Source organism: Accipiter gentilis, chromosome 24, assembly GCF_929443795.1.
Source record: "Accipiter gentilis chromosome 24, bAccGen1.1, whole genome shotgun sequence".
In the NCBI taxonomy this organism is placed as follows: Eukaryota; Metazoa; Chordata; class Aves; order Accipitriformes; family Accipitridae; genus Astur; species Astur gentilis.
Genome location: NC_064903.1, coordinates 8,858,336 through 8,880,024, shown reverse-complemented (window position 1 = coordinate 8,880,024; position 21,689 = coordinate 8,858,336). Strand labels below are relative to the sequence as shown.

General features: G+C 39.7%; 1 protein-coding gene across 5 annotated transcripts in view; it reads right to left on the bottom strand.

The window, feature by feature from the left end:
- Positions 1–7,557: 7,557 nt before the first annotated feature.
- NRK (Nik related kinase) overlaps positions 7,558–21,689 on the bottom strand; it is a 106,730-nt gene continuing 92,598 nt past the window's right edge. For 3 of the 5 annotated variants that reach the window (XM_049827565.1, XM_049827564.1, XM_049827566.1), the window contains 3 exons: positions 18,564–18,723; positions 9,591–9,730; positions 7,558–8,746 (listed from right to left, as the gene is read on the bottom strand). In XM_049827565.1, coding sequence (XP_049683522.1) covers positions 8,663–8,746; positions 9,591–9,730; positions 18,564–18,723 — 384 coding nt within the window. In that variant the 3' untranslated portion in view covers positions 7,558–8,662. Of the gene's footprint in view, positions 8,747–9,590; positions 9,731–18,563; positions 18,724–19,394; positions 19,918–20,238; positions 21,045–21,689 lie in introns of those variants that run through there. The other 2 variants (XM_049827567.1, XM_049827569.1) reach the window with 2 other exon arrangements.

Genomic DNA, 21,689 nt, shown 5'->3' with positions numbered 1-21,689 from the left:
AAACACATGATCTGTTGTGTGGACCGATAAAATGGTATTTACAATTTAAAAAAATGAACGTGACCCAAACACCTTTTTACTGAGGTTGCACAGGATGTGATTTCACATCACATACAAGGCTTACCCGGAGAGCTGTGGTCTAGACTTTTTTCAGCTATTAAATGAATCTGTAGGTATAACGAGGAGATCTGTGAACTGCTTCCAGCTTCTCTCCAATTTTGCCTGTGCTCATGATACAACTTGCAGAAGAAAGGTGTTTTATTTGTAGCAGAGGTAATTGTTACATGTACATCTGTGGTCAGGATTTTTTGTTCTTGTAAGTCACTGTGGTTCCAGTCGTGAAAACTATGAAGCTGTAGCTTTTGTGGAGTGATAATGGATTGATATGGGCCAGTAGTAGAGTTAATACTTCCTAATTTGGGATAAATTTGTATGCATTGCAGTTTCAAATACAAGACAGTTCCCTCTCTTACGAACTTGTTCTGTTACCTTCTTTCTCACCAGCAGAGGTCTAGCTAACATAGCAATTTCAAAACTGCAACAGGGTAGATCACTTTTGCTGACAGCACGTCAACAGCATGTTTTCACGACTACTTGTATCTGTGAGTTCCTCTAGATGTGATTTCCCTACTACACCTGACCAGTGGGGTGGATGTGATTGTATTAGAAACTGGAAGGTCAGAAACACTTGGAGAATCAGTAATGAATGGTGATGAGCCATCAGCAGATGGCTATCAGAATCATGAAAACTGAGAGCTCGCAGTGTGTTATGTTGAGCTTGTTCCATCGGGGCATGTAAGAAGCTCATTGAAGACAATATGATTTTTCATATACCTACAACTAAGTGTGCTGAAGTGTACCAGTGTCGACCTCTGGTGAATCAATTCATAGTCTCAAATTCTCAGATATAATTAGCAGCCAGGTATCTCAGTTTTTACGTAAAACACACCCTAAGAAAAACAGCAGTTAGCCACTGTAGCAATGCCAGCGAGGAATGGGCCATGCTGAGTAGGAGGACGTTATTACATTCTGTTAAACATGACATTTAATGTATGTTGGAGAAGTGAAAGGCACAAAAGAATAAAAGGGGATGCTGTAGATTAAAGAGAAGAAAAAAAGCTATTGTTCAAGATCATAAAGCTTACTGTATAACAAACACGGTTGTTCACCAGAAAGTATTTTGAGGACAAAAATGGCAAAGCCTTTCTCGTACATTTCACCATTATCTACTAGGTGCTTTTGTTAAACCAACCTAGAAAATAACAGGAAGTGATTAAATAATGCTAAAATAACATTTGAGGCGATTACCCAGCAGACATCCTCTTGCCCTTTAATCAGCTCTATGCACTTTGAAGAGCAGTTTAAGAAAGTGGTGGGCTACCAGCAGGAAGATCTCTTATACTTTTCTTATGTGGAACCTTGATTTATTGCACAGGTTTTAGAATCTATAGAAGTCTTTTATATAGATTGCAGGTTTGCTCGTGTTTCATTTAACTTAAATACAGCTGTCTAAACATGGAACTGAACTTGTAAGATGGTCTTTGGAGAAACAATTTTATTCCAGAGCAATTTGGTACCATGAAAAAAACTACTCTTAAATGTAAAACAAAGCTAAAATTAAAATGCCATTTCATTTGATCTCCAACAGCAATAGCTAATACAAAGCTATTTATAGTTTGTTTGATATACTATGTAACTTGCACTGTGTGTGTGTGTAGCTGTATGTTCCTGCCTAGCTCTGCTGTTTGGGAAATAGTTGTAAATTCAAAAAGATATTTTAGTTTTTCCTATTATAAGACAGAATCCCAAATGCTTTCACTTTGGACTGGCACTGTTTCGTTTGCAAAAGTGTGTTTTGTGATGGTGAGATATAAACTGTTTTATTTATGCCTTTAGGTGCAACGTGGCTAATACTTCATCAGGGCAATTCTACTGTCAAGTCACACTATATTTGAGGGGTTCTTAAGGTAGGGCAGTTTCTGCCAGGGAGAGAGCAATTCTGTTGTATGTTTCTTATTAGCGCCTGCTAATTTATGCCTCCCCTTCCTGGCTTTTTTTTGGCTACTGTGCAGATTCTAAATAAATGTTTGCTTTCTTATATTACATAAAATCTAGTGGCCACCTCCCTATTGCCTTTTGGTACTGATATGCTCATTTCGTGCAGCACCTTACAGAATATACAGCACAAAAAAGATGCAGACTTAGAAGTATACAGGGCTGGAATTAAGTGTGTGTGGATGAGGTCGGGGTGGTGGGGAAACTATATAAATTATGTATTGGCTCGATCCTGGCTGCTGCCTTAAAGGGCAAGTTGAGGCCTGGTCTTGCCTGTTGACATCAGAAAGTTGTTCTCGAGTCCAGTATGCACCTCTTCCATGATTTGCTTGTATGCCAGAAGCAGTATCAGATGAATCAGTACATGGATAGATGCTCCTGTGTCTCCAAGTGTGTTCAGTTTCTAGCAATTTGCAACCTTCTGTTTTCTTAATACTAATTGAACAACTCAGGATGGGCAGCAGGAAAGGATCATGAACAAGGATGATCAGAGAAAGACTTATTTTAAATAAGTTGAATTTTACTTAGTAACACCAATGAGTGCCTTAGGCCCAGTTTGCTTTTCGTTTAGTCAATATTTGCCACAGAATATTCCTATATTTAAGGGTAGGATGAGATGACTACTCTTGATTGCTGGCACACCACTGATTAAATGGGTGTGCTGCCTACCTGCATGTCAGTCAGTGCCAATAAGTGAGGGGTGTGGGAGATGATTTTAGTTACTAGACCATGCAACGCTTCCTCTCACATTCCTTATAGTACCTGCCATAGGGATCAAGCTTAGTATATGTATTGGATAAAAATACAAATAATGTTTTAGTACTAGTCTAGACAAGGTAGATCAACCCTCAGACCTAGTAATTGCAGGTTAGATTTGGAATTGCCTTTATTTGCTCTCATCTCTGGGCATTTTATCCAGTTTTACTTTGCCTGCAGAATTCTATCAGGTGTCACTGATTCAGATTTCAACAACTGTAGTCCCCTTTCTCACACCACATAGAGTGCTGTTATTTGGCTGGGCTATGTGGTCTGAGCCCAGAACTGCACCTGCAGGGAAACTTTTTATGAGCCGGCCATTCAGGCTGGAGCAGCATGCCTGCCACAAGTCTGGGAGACAGGCTTTTGTAAGACATTATATTGAGCACGTGACCATATATTTTTAACTTGGCCAAAAATGGAGAAGTCTTAATGGGGATGGCAAAGGAGCTTCTCTTTCCACAGAAATGGAAAAAGGTACAAAGACCAGCTTGCTTACCATTTCTCAAATTCTGGTTCCTGAAACTTTTTTTTTTTTAATAGAAAAGCCTGCCAGTTTGTTTATCTGTCTGGGTTTTTTTTGTGATGGGAGAAGTTTGTTTCTGTCTTTCTGTAAAAACAAACATGGACAAGACAAATACTGTCCCTAGCATTTTTCCTGGAAAGTGTAGAACCATCTTAGCTAAAGTTAAGCAGTAAAAAAAATGAACTGGTAATAGTTGATACAGAAGATGGGAACTGTAGCCTGCTCTGAAAAATCTGACAATATTAGAAGCAAGGGAAAAAACAGGGTCTTAAGAAGATCAGCGCTTTTCACTGTACATGTTACTACGTCAAGGTACCACACATCTACAGTCAGAAAACAACGAAGGATCACCTCAGAAGAGTAAACCCTTGGATCCTCACCTGCAGTTCTTTTCATGTATACATGGGGCTGGGTACAAGATTTTTCATGCTCATTCTGCAAAACAGTACTTTTTATTTCTTGCTAAGTTTTTTCCACAACATTAATGACATCTCCCAATCCACTAATAATGCATATATGAATCACTGTAGGTTTTTTTTATAGCAGAGTCATTGGTGCAGAACTGACTCACAGGTGAAGCAGGAAGCCAGAATTCTTGCTCTTTTCTACTTACTACAATTATTCCTGATTTTAAAGGAGGTAAGCAAATAAAAAGGAGAGAAAACCTCCTGTCCAACAGAATTGTACTGGAACTGAAGCCTGATATATTTCCTCTTGTGCTGGGGAGTGAAACTCACTTGAAGTAACTGGTGTGGAATAATCCAGGTGTACTGTATTACTGAAGCTTAGGAATAATTTTTGGTGGAAAGAACAATAGTGACTGGCAAAACTAAGCTATCTATCTACCCAATCAAGCAACCATGGTATCTTTAAACTTATAATACAGATCCCAGTCCATACATCAAATGCTGGAAAGAACACGCTCTGCTAGCTTAAAAGAGATACAACATTGATGAAAGATAATCTTCATTTTAAATAATTAAGAGAAATTTTGCCTCATGCCCTCACCCTTTCCAGCTCCCAACACTGGCATAAATGGCATATTTCCTAATTCTTAAGTGGTACAGCTACAATGTGCTATCACACCTCACATTATATACAGCAATAAATTTTATAGGTGGCAACAAAGACTGCATGAGCATACCTGAGAAAAAAGTTAATTGGGCTAACCTGGCATTCGGGCTGATACACATGCATAAAAGCCAGTTCTTCTAGTGTCAACGACTGCGCTTTGCTCTAGTTCCACTGCCTTCATCCCACTGAGTATTTGTGTAAAAAGAAAGGTGGAAGCACAGAATTTCACTTGTGAAGCTCATGAGCAGCACGCACAGCAGAGCGCCAGCCGTCAGCCTCACTAGTACTCTGTCTAGGCTGAACTCTCACACCATCACCTCAACATCTCTATCCACTGCAAGGAAATACATTCATATTGTCTCTGTAGGCAGATGTGGATGCTTCCCTAGAGATACTGACTCGATTTGGAAAACAATAACAAAGCTTTCTATTATTTTTACAATAGCTTATGCCAATATAACAGACTTTTACAAGCACGATACTAGTTTTGATTTTCAAAGTATTTTTTATTACTGTTTCAGTTGTACAATTTCAACATTAGGGAACAATACATTAAGTACAGTACATAGCTTGCATTGTTCCCAGGTTTTAAAGTCATGTGTCAAGGTTCAGGCTGCAGAATAGAGTTCACCATTCCTAAAATGAAAGCAGGCACGTACAGTACTACCTTGCTGCAGTATTAACACAATCTTGTTTGGCAAATGTAACATTAGGAGCACCACCTGCCATTGGGATACTGCATGTACCAAAGGATTACTGACGTGGATCCTTAACGTTCTGCCCTTCTGCCCCTATAGCATTTGTTCACATCAGAGTGACATCACTAGAAAAACACATTCTTAAGCAGTTCACTCCTTGGTTTTAAAAGTTAGTGAAAGGGTACAGCTAGAGAAACACCTCGCAAAATGAAATTACAAATCCGATACACATTTTGCATAGTTAAATTTATGTCAGGATAAACTTGGGTCTCTGGAATTAAAGTTTTTCTTCCAGCCTTTGAACTTTTGCTTTGAGCTGAACAGTTGTTTGGAACACTCTCTCATTCAGTGTTCAGACCACCCCGTCACTCTAGATACCTTTCCATTTCTTTGGTTACTTTCTTTTCCTTAACATCTCTTAACCTTTTATTATTCCTCCTACAGCAATACACTACTCCAGACATCCACTCCCTCCCCTTTGGCTACTCCTGTTTATTTTCTACAACTTTTCCCTCCTCTTCAGTCACTTCCACTCTCTTCTGTTACTCTTCTCAACTTCTCCAGGCTCTTGCTCATCTTCAACCATTTTGATTTTCTCTTGATAAAGAGAAAATGCCACCGTCTTCTCCTTGTTGCATCCAGTTGCTATCACTATTTGCAATACCACTTCTAAATCCTTTGAAAGCATTCACCTCCAAGGGCCTCGTTCTTTCTGTATTTACACATGGATATAACCCCAATAATTCCAATGGTTTTACATGCAAAGTGACAGATGAAAATCCAACCCACTGCCTTGAATCATCGCTGGAAAGAAAAGAGAGCTAATAGAAGGAAACAGAATGAAAAATTAAAATCTCAATGTAATAGTGCATATTGCCTCTCTTGAAGTTGCCGCATTTTTTCCTCTCTTGGTACAGAGCTAAACATCTTCACAGTGTGTCAACTTACTGTCACGCTTTTCTGTTACAATAACATTAAACAAGTTTGATCCCATTTGCTTCTTTCATCTGTTGATATGGGTTGTTCTAAATTCCCACTGTTCTCTGCTAAATTCTTTTTAACTAGTGCCTAGCATCAGGAAAAATCTGCCTCCTACCTGTTGACACCAAAATGGGAGAGGGAAAAAATTCCCATGCGTCCCATGTAATGCAGAGGCTGCTGAGATAAGCACACTTTAAAAAAAATATCATAGGGCAGCCTGGATCACTGATGGCTTATAGCACGAGCAGTTTTGCAAGCAAGTTTTGCACATCTACTGGGTACAAAATGAAAGCTGTTCTTTCTTCACAGTCTCTTCGACTTTTTATTTTAAGTCAAAAGCAAATAAGTTGTATTTCTGATTGTCTGCAAATTATTTTTTGCCCGTAATTGTAACTTTCATCTCTGTTTCTGTTACGGGTTTGGGTTTGTTTGGGTTGGGTTTTTTTTTGGTGAAAGTTGAACAAAACAAGCCTAGCGTTCAGTAGCATAGGGAGCCAAGCCATGTTTTTCTCATTTGCCCCAGTCCTAGCATTGGCAACAGGTAGGAACATTACTCGAAACAGAGAGAGACCTCCTGTTTTCACACAGCTCTGCCCAAGCACAGTATTCCATTCAGATTTTAAGTCTGCACACAAGCTGATGACTTGCATACATTAAGAACCACTTTGAGTATTTAACTGCATGTATTTTTTAGGATGGCCTTAGGCTTATTTTCCTGTAAGTTAAAACATTTAAAATGAAAATACTTCATAAAAAACCACTATACATTTTGAGATAAGCTAGTGCTTGTGAAAAGTGCTAGGTTAATAACTTTGGAAAGTGCAGTCCTCCACATGGCCAAAGCACACAGACAGCAACAGTGAAGGCACCTCTGATCTGCCTGCGGCAGTTGAGGTGCCAACACAGGGAAGGGGGGAAGGGTGATTAGCCCCTAGTTTGATTCTCTGCTGACATACACAAGCATACCAGTTCTGGAGCTGATGGCTGCAGTTTGAGCACCTGTCAGTCACAGCATGACTGCTAACACTTCACTTAACCTGACATACTGTACAAAACAGCTACCAGTTTTAACAACCTTATTTCTCCCCTTCTTAGTCAACTTTGAATCATCATCCTTGAGGTAGACAACCAGATATTCCAACACACTTTCCCTGCACCTTTCAGTATCACATATTTCAAGTAAAGAACATCTATTTTCAAACACTGTAGCTAGCGATTTCACTTTTGCCTACAGCGTCATCCATACTGTATCATGTCTGGAATGACTCTTTTGTATTACATTTGATGCTTTACGTTTTCAAAGCACATCCAAAAATCAGCTAAATAAGGATTGCATTAAACCCTACAATTTAATCATAGTATATGATTATATATAGTGTGTATATATATATATATTATATCTGTATAGTTTTATGGCCAAGTTACAAGCCCCTGAGAACAGAGTTTATGCAGAAACACTGGCACCAATAACGCTAGTGGATGCAGCTTTATTTAGATGTAATTAGCATAGAAAGCACCTGAAATTATTTATATTTTCTATTTATAATAGATTAACTCTTTGGATATTTTCATAACTATACTAAGAATATATTTGTTAATCTTAACATCCATTGTGGAAAGATTATATTTACACACAAAGAAACGAAGACTTGATGCTAAAAGAGCAAGAAGGAAGAGGAGAAGGTGCCTGATCCTGTGCCCTTATATACATGGGTAGTGCCTTTAAATCAACTCATACGAGTGTGGGTCCCGTGTCTGAATGAAAGTTACAGGTTCAGGTCCGTAATGCTTTATGCATATATGATTTTGACAAACTACTATTTAAAAACTGTTTTTACAAATACATTCTACAGTAACTGTGTCTACGGGCTCAGGCATCCAGCCCTGAGAGAAACACGACGTCTGTCCCCCGCGTTTTGTAAAATCTACCAGACGGGGTACATGGCTAGAAGTAGTTGCTTTCAGAACTCTGCAGTGAAGTGCGCCTGTCTGCCTCGCACGGGATACGATCCCTCAACTGTGCCGATCTCCGTTAGGCCCCAGCACGAACAGTTGCTCTTTCACCGATTATAAGACTTGGACAAGGGAGTCCTGGTGAAACAGTAACAGCTTGCTTAAAATGCAAAACAAGCCAAAACCCAATTCAAAAGAAAGTAGATTCCGATTTGTCACCCAACTTGTTTGTGTTTTTCTCACCTACAGATGTTGCTGTCCAAAAAAGAAAGAGACTTCAGTTCACGATAACAACAGTACATCATCTGTGAAAATGAAACTACACTTTTCAGAGTACAGGAGCTTCTTATGTTGGCTACCTTCTTCACTAAAGTTGTTCTCTCCCAACACTCCGAATACAATCTTGGTTTACAACATATTTTAGAAGACAAACTAAACACGTTTGCAATACTTTGACAGGAAAATGGAATTCTTTCCAAACTGAAAGAATATAAATTTTTATAAGTTAATAATGACAAAATTTTTGTAGGTAAAAAGTGCAAATTTGTGTATATTACCTCCAAGCATTTTACACTGCTACCTACGGGGCATTTCAAAGCATCCTTCATTTTGATGTGATTTACCAGTTGAATAGTACATTTTGACCAAGAGTCATAAAGTATATTTGACTGCTGCCTCCTGACTGCACAGATGCAAAGAACACCTTGAAAGAAGAAGAAGAAAAATGCTACTGTTAGTTTACATTTATAAGAATATTTTTACCCATACAGGATATCTGAGAGAATGCCACGGTCCCAAATACAAGAAGATATATCTATCTATCTATCTATATCACAATTCAATTTTAGTCTCATGAGAAACTTTTTAAAGACAAACTGTGCTTGTGGTACAACTGGGATATATTTTTTGGTATACTTCTTTTCCTATTTGGAAAGACACAAGAGAACATTTAAAAACAATTAATTAAATCTAAACAGTTTTGGGGGCCCAGTTTTCTAAATAAGTCAGTGGGGCTAAGCAGGTTTCACAGAACATTTATCAAGAACTGCTGTATGCAACAAATCATACTTGATTATCCATACTCCACTGCCTGCAATATCTCAAATATTAAGAGCATTGGGTTTTGCGGTGGTTTTTTTTCCATGATGCCTGCTCTGAATTGCCTGTAATTTCAGTAGTCCAGGAGAGGCAATCCTCTAGCTGGGCATTATCAGGGCTGACTCACTAGCCCTCCCCACTACACCTGTTGTGCTACAGTCTGGCCAGTTAGCAATGTCTGTATTTGTTATCACCTCTGCTATCAGTTAAGGCTGGGTGGAACAGGAGTTATAACAGAGCTGGCTGAAGTAGGGTGGTGTGAAAGTGCAGAATTTCCATAGTGAGTGCTCGGTGGGGTCACTGACTACATTTACTTTGAAGGGGGAAGTGATACTAAGGTAAGAAATAACCAATGTAAAAAACAAAGTTACAAAAATGAAATGGTCTTAGTGTCACAGTCAACTACTGCTCATTTTTGCTAAATCACCACACTGTAGTCAACTCTGTACCTTGTCATTTCTTTCACATAGAAATTTTAGCTTCTGTGCTTTCTTGTGCATAAATACTCCTTCCAGATTTCCTGTTTCCACAGAGCGTAGTTCAATCGCCTTCTCTCCCCAGCCCATGACCTGATTAGATTGAAGGTAAGCTAAAAGAAAAGAAAAAAAAAAAAAAAAAAAAGAAGGAAGATTTGATACTATTTAACAGCTGAAAGACTGCTTCTTGCCTCATTTATGTCAATGTGGATCTGAAGCATTTCTCTTTGGTAATAATATATTCTGAATTATTTGTATTTTAAGTTTACACAAAAAGCCTCGGGAACAGTAACTAAATTTCAGTTTCTCCTCTCAGACTTATTTTGGACTCTAGACATAAATCTTAAGTATGCTACTATTGTATGTTTTAGAATCACAAAAGGTTGGAGGAAACCTCTCGCTTAACCCCCAGTCCCAAAGCAGGGCTAAATTAGACAGGGTTACTCGGGACCTTGTCCAGACGTGTTTTGATGGATATTTCACAACCTCTCTGAGCCCCTGCTGCAATGCATCACTACTTTCAAGGTTAAAAATTTCTTCCTAATACCTAATTGGAATTTCTCTTGGTGCAATTTGTACCCATTTTGCCTCTCATCCTTTCACTGTACATGTCCAAGAAAAGCCTTGACTCTGTCTTCTCTATACCCACCCATTAGGAAGTTGGGTTTGTATTTACTATGGAGTTCAGCTTAGTCTGAAACCTAAATACTTTTGAATCTGAGACTATGGCATGATTAATTTGGTGTCCTTAGCTATTGTCTTCCCATAACTGGTTACAGGAAGTATCTCCAAAACCAAGGGAAAATACTCCAGCACTGTGGAAGCCTACTATGTTACTCCCTTTAAATCTGGCAATTAGATGAGAAATCAGAATAGTGATGAAGGAGTTAACACCACAGATTTCAAATTAGGCACAGTTTCAATGAAAGCGCTCTGATTAGTGCATGTACGGTTATGCTTCCAAGGGAAAACCACGTTAGTTAGGCTCTACTGATAGTCAATGCTCAGAAACTGTCCTTCTTGCTGAACTATGAACTGTTATTTCATTAGTCTGAGAATTCTGGTGCTCTGAAATGATGTGGAGGGAACGTGTGCATTTGATTGGTTTTTAGCTTCAGTGGATGGTGCTTGCCTGCCCTACATTACTACTGCGAGCAAGTCTCTTTCTTTAAACCTTCCATGTTCATTTAGATTTTTGTCCAAAAGTTAAATTTTCAGTATACACTGATCTACGAAGCAACAGCCTGCGATCCTACTTTAGAAAGACGGCAGAAAATAAAAGCAATGTGGCTGAGCCACTCTATCCTCCTTCTAGCAGTTGTTGATATAATATTAACTTAACTTGGAATCATTGCTTTATAATTCTTGTCAGAACAAGTGTATGAAAATTAGACCTCCTTGGAAACATGTGTGTTTCGGCTACAATGTTGGGATTTTAGTTCCCTTAAAGTCTACAAATTTCCCCTAAATCTGTTTAGTATACTTTCCTTTCGGTTATTCTTTGTGCACACTGAGGGCTTCCCTGCCACTAAAGCTGAAAGCAAGAAAATGCTTTCCCAGTATCCCAGTCCTGTGGAAAGGGGAAGAAACCATCCTGTTGGAAAAGCAAAACAGCAGCGAGCAACTGAGGATAAGTGGGAGAAGGGGGGAAGGGGCATTTTCTAAAAATCAAGCACCTGAAATCCATACATTTTAAAATACTTTCTTTATGCTTCAGTTCCTAGGCTGTACAACAGGGCGCTACTGCTGTCGGCTACGAGGATGACTGTCGTTAACATTTCTGAATCACTGCAGCAGTACCAGGGCACCACCCATGCAATGTGCAGTTAGTATCTAAAAAGGTAGGTACAGACCACACAAAGTGAAGGAGATAAAAATGAAACAATACTCAGACATTTGCTATTTTTTGTAACAACTGACACCACATTAACCTTTTCAAACTTCACTTTTGAACACAACAGAGACAGAGGCATACTAGGGTTCTGGGGGGCGGGACAGCAAGGCCGGTGCCTATATATAAAGATCATGAAAGCATTCTACAGCTACGCTGTTTAGTATAGGTCATAGAGGTCCAGCAACAAAGACCTAATCCACTCGTAAGTCTCCTTATCTTTTCCACCACATGAAATCTGCGCTCAGGTTGCCAATATGCTATGTCCGTATCAGCTGTATCCATGCCTTTGGCAGATCTCAGTTTGATAGCATCCTTGCAGCTCTCAGTAACAGCTTAATGAGGGTCTGTTGCAACCTCTAGGTCATCCGGATAGAAAGCCCTCGATGACTGGACCACTACTGCCATGTTCAGAAGAGACCTGATCTCCAAGGAGTATTACAATAGGAACATAATAAAACAGATATACCAAGCTCAGCCACTGATGCTCTGCTGGCTGGCCAATATACTGAGAACTTGTCAACTGACAATGGCAAATTTCAGCTGAAGTCCAAGTAGCACAAAAACTCACTCTTGTAGCAGAATAAAAAGTTCTTTCTCAAATTGCATCTGTGGAATAACATGCCAACACAAAGGTCCCATTATAACATCTGTGGGGTTGTCTAGTTATAAGGATTTATCTATACATGGAAATTAATTTGGAGGACAGCAGGCTGTGAATTCAAAGGTCAGTACGGAGCCTTGATAATCTTCCCATGTGGGAGCACTTACAGGTGCTTCACGTGAAATGAACTGAGAGCAAATTAGACACTCAGAATAAAGTTGCCTTATTCTGGAACAAAAGCTCCTATACCATGAGCAGCAACTTAGGAATAGTTATTTTGAGTCCACTTTCCACCTCAACACACTTTAGAGAAAAATATCCTATGCTTCCACCTGACAACATACGAGGGTGTTTATATTACACACAATGCAAGATTGTACTGGTTTGTAGCAACCCTAGACTTAGACAGCCACTCTGGTCCTTTGGACAGTAGCTCAGGAGAAAGGGCACATACTGACTCAGACCAGTGTGCCAATATTGATTAACATACTGGAACAAAGTTATTCAGAGTTACCTGAAGCTCCCCTGCTTCACGCAGATTACCGCATATCTTAAAAGACCTACAGTTGTGCATGAGTTGTGGTTCTTGTTACACCACTTACACCAGCATTACTCCCTGGACATCAAAGAATATATGCCATAAAGTTAGTAGAGCAACGTGAGCTCAAAATCAGCTTCTTAACATCACGAAAGCACTAGAAATGCTCTAAACTTGGGGTGAGACTTGGTATTTCCTGTTTACACTGTGTATTGACATTAAGTTGAGTAGAGCCCCTATTCAGGGAAGTGACTACTTCAAGGGGAAATAGTTGAGGGAGACAGGAAAGGAGAAAGAATTTACTGAGCCATATTGGATCCATTAACTTCTATGAAGTGTCACTGACGTGAGATAATGATCTTGGTCTCACAGCAGTCGCACACTCAGTCTGAAAGAGACAACTGCATTTGGTACACCCAGCCCAGGTACTGCTACATTCTCACTTCCATTCTTAACCTTTCTTTTCTGTTTTAAACTTTTTCCCTTCAAAAATCCCTTTTCTGATCTCATATACTGAATTTAGATCACTGCCTACGCAGTTATTCCCAATTGACTTCTGCCTGAGAGCAGAATCAGACCAGCTTTTAGCAAAATACCGGAAAATTGGGCTTTTCTGACTAGTGTTACAGAAATAGGGCAGGAAAGGACCTTAACGCACCTTCTCTTCCATCCGTATCTCTGTGCCACATCAGTATCACTTCTGACAGTTGTTTGTCTAACCTGACCTTTTAAGACCTCTAGTGATGGAGACTCCAAAATTTCCCCAGGCAACTGACCCACTTTTGCGTGCCCGAGTCATGATATCAAACTCCATTTCACAGGGTGAAAGAGACTGTACGCTGCTTTACTGAATTCCTTTTTGGAATTCAGTCAGTATGTGCATAAGTGAAATTCAATGCAAAAAAGCTACTGAATTTTGCTTTTGTACACATGTTTGAGAAAATTGCTTCAGGCAAATATGCAGCTGGGCACAAACAATAGGAGGAGAATATCCAGCAGTGACTTTGCTGACAGTAAAAGATACCGTCTATTGGAGACCATACAGATCTTAAAACTGAGCACACTTCTACAGAACCCTTCTTTGGCCCTTCAGTCAAACCCAATATCCTCTGTGAAATCATGACTTTTATTGGTTCCCCACTCGTGGGGGAAGCATATTTATTTATTTACTTATTTTTAGACAAATGGAAGGGAGAAATACATGTTGAAGATTGGGAATGGAAATAAGCCACAGAGGTACCAAGCGTTCTGTGATGTAGCAAAGCTTGCTCCCTCTGAAACCCAGCCCTGAGCTCTCCAGCGATGCTGCTGATCACTGATTAGGGACTGATGAGCTACTTGCATGGACTTCTGTCTATTGCCCATGCTTTAAAAGTTACTGCCCCTAAAGTTTTAAGCAATTTGGGGTAGAAAAACTGAGGAAGGAGTCGGTAACTTCTCTTGTGCAATTCTGTTATAGTTTTACTGCTATTGTTTATGTTACCTGGATAGAAGTGGGTGTTTTTCTTCCTCCAGTCACAGCTGTGGAGAACTTTTACTACATGAGAGAGGCTAGAGAGTCAAAATCAAGAAGGAAAAACCCTAAGGCTAAATACAGTCACAAGTGGACGAATTAAGAAATTGGCCATAGAAGGCAGGTGGTTTTCTGCTGTGTGTTCTGGTTAGATTGCACTGGCCAAAGGGCTAACACAAACAGTTCCCTAACCACCCCAAGCAAACTAGGAATAAATTTATGACTAAACCTTTTATTTTTTCCTAAATATGTATGTTTCTATGCATCTCTGTTCCAAAGCTTCTCTGCTCTCAGTTGTTGCTCACTCCTTTGTAATTATTCCAGCAGAACTGATAGCCCAACCCAAAAATGTACCTGGGGTGACAGTTTGCTCGTTTGGATGCTTTTTGCTGTTTCCTGGGGAAAAATGCGCAGGAGATCTGACCAATAAGAATCATTCAGATACCAGCAGACATTTTCTGAGCACGAGCTGGACAGCAACTCTTTCATGAACTGGTGACTATGTTGATAGAGCACATAGGCAGTAATTCAACCTCCTTTTGACAATGATGTCTGTTTCTCTGCATAACATCCTTTTTGCTTCTAGTATGTACATGGCAAAGCAAATAAGGAATTTTATTGGTTCCCCACGCTGGGAATATCCAGTTTTGTGGCAACCCTTTAAGACTACATACTGTAAATAATTCATTACTCGCACAAAAGGGCAAAAGTGCTCCCAAATCTTATTAACTTGATGTTTCTTAAGCCCTTTTTCAATCCTGTTTTATATAAAGAAAATATTACAGCTATATTTGTATTTAGCCCTACATATGTGAAATATCTGTTAGATTAAACATAGATAAAGTACTTCTACAATTTTAATTTCCTACAGGATTTGAGTTTCTTCTCCTCAGTTTCTTCTTAACAGATCGGTCACAGAGGTCCCAACTTAAAGACTATGAGAATAAGCTATATTTAGATTCCCTGCCCTAAATCCATCAATTATAATACAAACTTTTTTCTTCTGTAGCCAAGATATTCTCACCAACTACAAAAGTTTTCTTTCAAAATAATTGTTTAAAGAAATCAAGAAGTGAGCAAAGGATGACTAGACAGCACCCTGAGGTTAACACAAGGCCCTTCTATCTCTGAAACACAGAGTGAAAATTTGGGGATAAGATGATAACAGACTTTAGGAGGTCTGAAATGTGTCTGGAAATTCCAGGAAAATGGGATCTCTTCGGAAATGTTCTCCCTAAGTTTGACCATGCAAATAATACAGTTACTCACACTTCTCTCGTAATAGTTTACGATTTTGTCTGGAGCCAAGAATTTCAAAGGATCAAGAAAAATCATAGGAGCCAGTGGGAAACAATTATTAAAATAATAGTTAACAGAGCTCTTTGTTTAAAGTTTGAGTTGTGTGTTGAGTCAGCGGTTGGGTTAATTTGTTTTTAGTGGAAATGTGATTCCAATCAGAAGTCAAATTAATCTCGTACCACATCACAAGGATTGACAGTTTCTGTTCCAAAGAAATCCATTTCTGAGATACCAGAAGTGCTGCAGAAACGCGAGGGTTCTCAAGCTAACATATTGGAAAATTTTCAAATGACAACTGAGAGGGGCTGTTTGGAGACTGCCTCCCTTCAGCTGTGGAATCTGCAGAAGTATAAACAACAAAAGAGACAGATGGATGGAGACAGACACCTTTCCTTCCAGAGAAAACCTACAGTCTTGCTTTCTGAGCACTGGGAGAAGCTCTACAAAGAGCTAGCTGTTTACTCAGCTCTCCTAACCTTACCGTCCAAAACATTTCATCTAACTCACCCTCTCCTTCCTCAGCAGGATGTTTCATTATACCTGCCCTAGCTCCCTGTCCCTAGATGGGCACCACCTTCCCATCTGGTGGTGCCCATTTCTCTAGACTGACTGCAGAGAAAAATCTGTCTATTCACATAGATAAGACTCCTAACTTCTATATAGTACAATTCACCAGACAGGATGCCACCCTCAGAAGCATCTTTTTCCATCCTCTTCCCATTTAACTGCACTAAAATCTTCCTATTTAACTGCCCTAAACTACTGCAACAAAAATGCTTAGGCAATTTTGTACTGAGAGCTTGCCATGCAAATGATTATCAGAGTGGTGTGCTGAAGAACAGGAGAAATAGCTGCGTGAGCACGTGGAAAGGTGAATGTCCAAATGGCATTCCTTCTATTAAGGAGTAATCAACCTTGAGAAATTGAGAATATCATGCCTAGCCAGATGTATACTGAAAGATGTTTTAAATTAGAGTAATTAACTGGCACAAAAGATCACATATTCAGCCGGTCCAAAGCGGTGAAGCTTTATTCACTTCAATGCCAGCTGGTTACGCGCAAGGAAATTTTTACTGAAGTTAAGGCAGTTTGATTTCCAGCCGACAAGAATGCTTTACAAACCTCTCTCTCATAGCTGTGAGTTTGACGATTCAGTACTTTCAGCAACATTAGGAAAAAGGACTTAAGCTCTCTCTGGTCCACTTCTGAGGCATTCCTGCAAACTCCATCTAGATTAAGTGAAAAAGCTTTGAGAGCCATCAGTGCCCTGTGACGCAAACTGCAAAGTTCCAAGTAGGAGTCATAGATCTATGTGACCCTTCGTGCAATATCCCCCTGTCTAAAGCAGGAGGTAAGAAAGCCCTTTGTTCCTTACGTGTCATCTGTCTTTGAAACACACTATCTCTCTAGTAACAGTGACTCTTTAGGACATAGCATATAGTAAGAATAATACAACTGGAAAAGCCTGTAATAGTTACAAATAACATCCGTGGCTTAAAAAGCGCTAAACATGAGACCAGAGTTAATCTCTGGTGGGGCAGCTGATTTTAAAATTGTTTCTTCCCAAGGCAGGAAAAAGGAGTTCTTTGTTTTGTTGAGAAAACAAAGGAGAGTTTAAATATTTATGAAAACCCTACATCATATATGCACACCATAAGGTGGGTAAAACATTACAGTTTGAAGAAAATGTTCATGTTAAGTAAGCTTGCTACTTTTACTAAGGCCTAAGGAAGCACGTCCCATAATGACATGCTTCTTGAAAGCTTCTGTCTCCTTCAGATAGCATTCCTCAGTGCGGCTTCCAATTACATTCAATATTTCTCATTAGAACTCTTCTTACCCTGGCTGAGTAATTGCTTTTTGATTACTGATTATTTCTTATTGTGTTTCTAACATTAATTCAGAGGGGATGTAAAATTTCAACATCTCAAAGACCATTAGATATTCCTATGAAAAAAGGAGAATTGACTTGATACATTTTAATTACATCCTGTAGCTCTGAATATGGGCTGAAAATTGGAGATGGGGCTATTCAGTGAAGGGAAGGAAACGCTGTATAGTTAGCTTACAACCTTATACCTGTTTTTTGAAACCGAAACAGTTTTGTTGCTGAAATTTATTGAAATAGTGCAAAAAACAAGTTGTCTTGTAGTAATTTGCGTTCCAGAGGTGTGCGCCCTCAGAACTGTTGAAAATCCTCTACAAATGTCAAACCTGCGTTTACTCAAGGGTGTTACTCTACTGATTTTAATGGACTCCCTAAAACTACCCAGCTAGAAGTGAAAGGAGAAAGGTGAACATCCTCAGTTTTTCACTGTGGCATCCAGTTTCTGTCAGGCTAATAATACGCTTTTGTACAATCTCAGTGTCTTGGGCTTTTTGTGTTTGTTGGTATGTTTGTTTTAAGATGCAGAAGAACAGGAGTGAGCCAGAAAAGAAATTAAAAGGAACAAATAATAAAAACAAAAATCTGCCTGTGTTGTTCTTGATTTTCCCCACACTGTTAACTTGAGGCCCTCTGGGGAAGGTGAAACAAACAGCTGTCCTGGCTACAATACAGTCAGAATCTCCTCCTACAAAGCCAACTGCAAGCACAGGGAGACTGAGAATCTACTAGAAATACCCTAGGCTGGCAGCACTGTGAATTTAAAGTGATAAAATTAAGGGGCCATCTGACAGCAGTTACAGACCTCTTCAGTAATTGACCTCTCTATAGTTGTGAAATTTTACATAAAACACTATGGGCTACCAACAATCAAAGTAGGAAACAAGAGCACCTTTTCCCCCCCTCTAATTCACATAATTCTTTCTGTGAAAACTGGCGGTAAACTGCATCTTCAGTGAAGTTTGGCCGTATGGTCAAGGTATGACGCCATAAACAGCGTGACAAGAATACAAACTACAATCCAAACGTGAAGACCCTGTTGCAATCATTGGCTGTTTTAACGCAAACGTGCATAAATCTGTTTACACTTCACACACCTGGTTTGCTCAGAAGTTGCTTTATGTGCCATACAACCACTTTCATGTGCATACAAACCTCATAAAGAAGTCGGGCTTCACGCAGCAGAATCTTATAAAGTGCTATTTTTCATACATACCTACAGATGCTGGCATTTCTCCCCACTGCAAAACAGTCTCCTTTGTGAAATGCCCATATATATCAATGTAGATGCCTTCATCTTCATAGGTGAGTAAAAGCTCCATTCCACTGGTATTCGGGAGGATGATAATGGCATGTGGGCGAATAGTCCCCTGGATCTAGAATCATATTTTACTAAGATTTATATCAGAAAATGGACTGCGGTTTTAGTGACTACATCAATCTAACTAGCGTGGCAGAGCAATAAAAAGAACTAGCTCATGGCTCATGGAAAGTGAAAGAAATGCGTGTTTTCAGAAAGGCTGTATAGTTTGCTCGCTGGCCACCGAGACAGGCTTTCTCCCCTCCTCCCCCCTTTGAATATGATAGTAGGTTTGCAAACAAATCAACATTCAATATTTCACTTTATATTTACCAGTACTAATTGGTTTCAAGAAGCCATGGAGCCACTGAGACACAATAATATTTACTTTGTCACTACAGACCACTTGCATTATAAAAATAGAAGAAAGGTGAAATAAATTCGAATTCGCAATTATTTCAGAAGATGGAGGAAGGATGAAAGCTTCCACGTTGCAGGAAATCTGTGCTTTCACTTTCCATGCTATCTCCCTAACCCCACTCACAAGCTAAAACCTGTAAATTTAACAATATTTACAGCAAGTTGAAAAGTTACCTGGACCTTTCAAATACAAGCCACACTGTCCTTCCCTTCCCACATCCTTCACTAAAAATAGTTCCCCATTTAAATGCTGTTCAGCATACGTTTTCTGCATGCCACAGGAACAGTGCATTTCACTCTCACAAATTATTTTAACAGCAGTTCAATGCACTAGAATCTCTCCCAGAAGCCAACATGTCCCAAGTAAAAAAAAAAAAGTCTAAGTACACAACCATGAAGGTGGGGTTTTATGAAAGCGTTTTTGAAAGAAAAAGAGGACAGCCTTAAAAAACAGTAACAAAGCATTTCCTTCTTTAAAGCACTACTCAAAACAGGATGTTAAAGAGTAAATTAAAACCACTACAATTAATATTTTTACAGGAAGCACATGACAAGAGTTTTACATCATTTTCACAAGCCAGCAACACACAGATCTTTTTTTTCTTCAAGCACATACATTTATGCACACCGTAAGGGCACAATGAACAGTAAAAGAAGCACTGAAGCTGTACTTGCCAAACTGAATACACTCAGGCCAACCACTTGACTCCGTGCCTCCGCAACAACTATCCGTAACACTAGAACGGGTATCCAGAGTCGCAGAGCAATTTTAATGCGTTGCCTTGGTACTCGCATGAGCGATCGAAGCAGGTAAGAGATGAAGAAAGAGGTGGGGAACCAGGAAAAGAGGCTACCAGAAAGCAAGAGTATCTAAAGTCAGCCTGTTAAAAGTCTGGTCTGTTGCCACCACAAAGCTCCTTGAGAGAATTATCCAACTCTAGCAGATGCTCTTTAAAATAATAAAATACCGAAGAAGATAGAGCCACTGTAGCAGCAGATTTATTTCAGGTCTAAGACTCTAAAGGGAAAATATATTTTTAGTACACGCTAACTTTTGGTTGAAGAGCACACACAAAGGGAGTCAGTCTTAAAGGTGCCCCACATATTCGGGACGGTCACCTGGGAAATCTCTCTCATCAGGTACATAATTATATTTGCAGCCTGTTGAAAAACTAAAGCCTCTAAAAAGGTTCACTTTCTTCTTTGCCTTTCTTATCTTGGGCAATTATGCTAATGATCTTTTTGACAAGTCATTATTCACCTTGCTCAGCAACCAGCTTCCAGGAATGGTATGCAGGCACCACGCTTAGATTTATAAACTGATGTGAATTTTTCCTGGTTGCATAGTTAACAAAGCCACTAATTGTCAGATTAAATAAGCCCTCTAGCAAAACAAATACCAAGTCCCTTAAAAAACCCCAGCAGTACAAGCTTTTTGGCAGGTGATTCGACAGTTTGTTCTGAACAGCTAGAAAAGTTACTTTCTAATTAAGAGAAGTGTATAAGCTTAACAGCCACCTTCAAACATTGTGTCCATCAAAACCACAGGTCTGACAGAGTTTGAAGGCTGTCGCTTGTCAGGGCAGCAGAGTGATCAAGTGGCTTGCATGGGAGGCATGGGTTTTCATTTGGTCTGAAAACGTGGGGCTGAGAGTGGAGGAAAAGAAGTTAAAAAATGAAAGGGTTCAAGGCGCAGGCTGCAACATGCAGATCTGGGATGAGATTTCTTCAGACCTCCTGAGCATAACTTTGGGGGACACTGCCTTGGGAGACGAGGAGGCCGTGGCACCTGGATGAGCTGACCCTCTGCCCCTACGGACCTCTGTTGACTTCAGGGAGGTTTTCAAGTGTGCACAGAAGTTTCCTTGCCAGGAGCCTCCCCTCAGACTGGAGCCACGGGAACCTGCTACTTTTCTGGACCTAAGCCCCCACGTTTCTCTGGTTTTTGGGACTCACAGCTTTGAAAAGAACTAACGGCTAAAAAATAAGCAAACAAACAAACAAAAAGATTAAAACCATAGCACCGAATTCATATTGGACAGCCCCGTGCCAGTCATTCACTTCTGCAAGGGAATTACTTTGCTGTTATCTGAGTTTAAGCAGGAATTTAGTGATCACCATCACCTCAATGAACAGATGCACAATGCAGTATGTACACATCAACCCGAAAACAACACCTTCACGCCAACTTCTTGACAATCTAATGAGAAAATCCTGAGAAAAACGTAAAAATTTGTTTGAATTTGAGGCCTGATTTCACAGGCAACTAAACTACTAGTAAGATGATCAGCAAATTTATTTAGTCTGGAAGTTGGGTTTCTGCAAAGTCACGACTGAAAGGCAAATCGCATTTTGCACACAGAGCCTGGATCTGTAATCGTGAAACAAATCCAACTTTGCTCCATGGTGAAGAAACCGGGGTTATTCATGGGTGCACATGTATACCTGGCTCCTCTAGCTACAGGTACTCATTGGTGCAAGGGGAACATGCTTGCAGTGGATCAAGATTAAAATGTGTTGCAGCAGTCTTTGTAATCCAGGCCAAATATCAGCTCAATTCAGTGATAATTTATCAACTTGTGAGCAAGATTGAAAAGCACAGTGGCAGATTGTAAAAGTCAC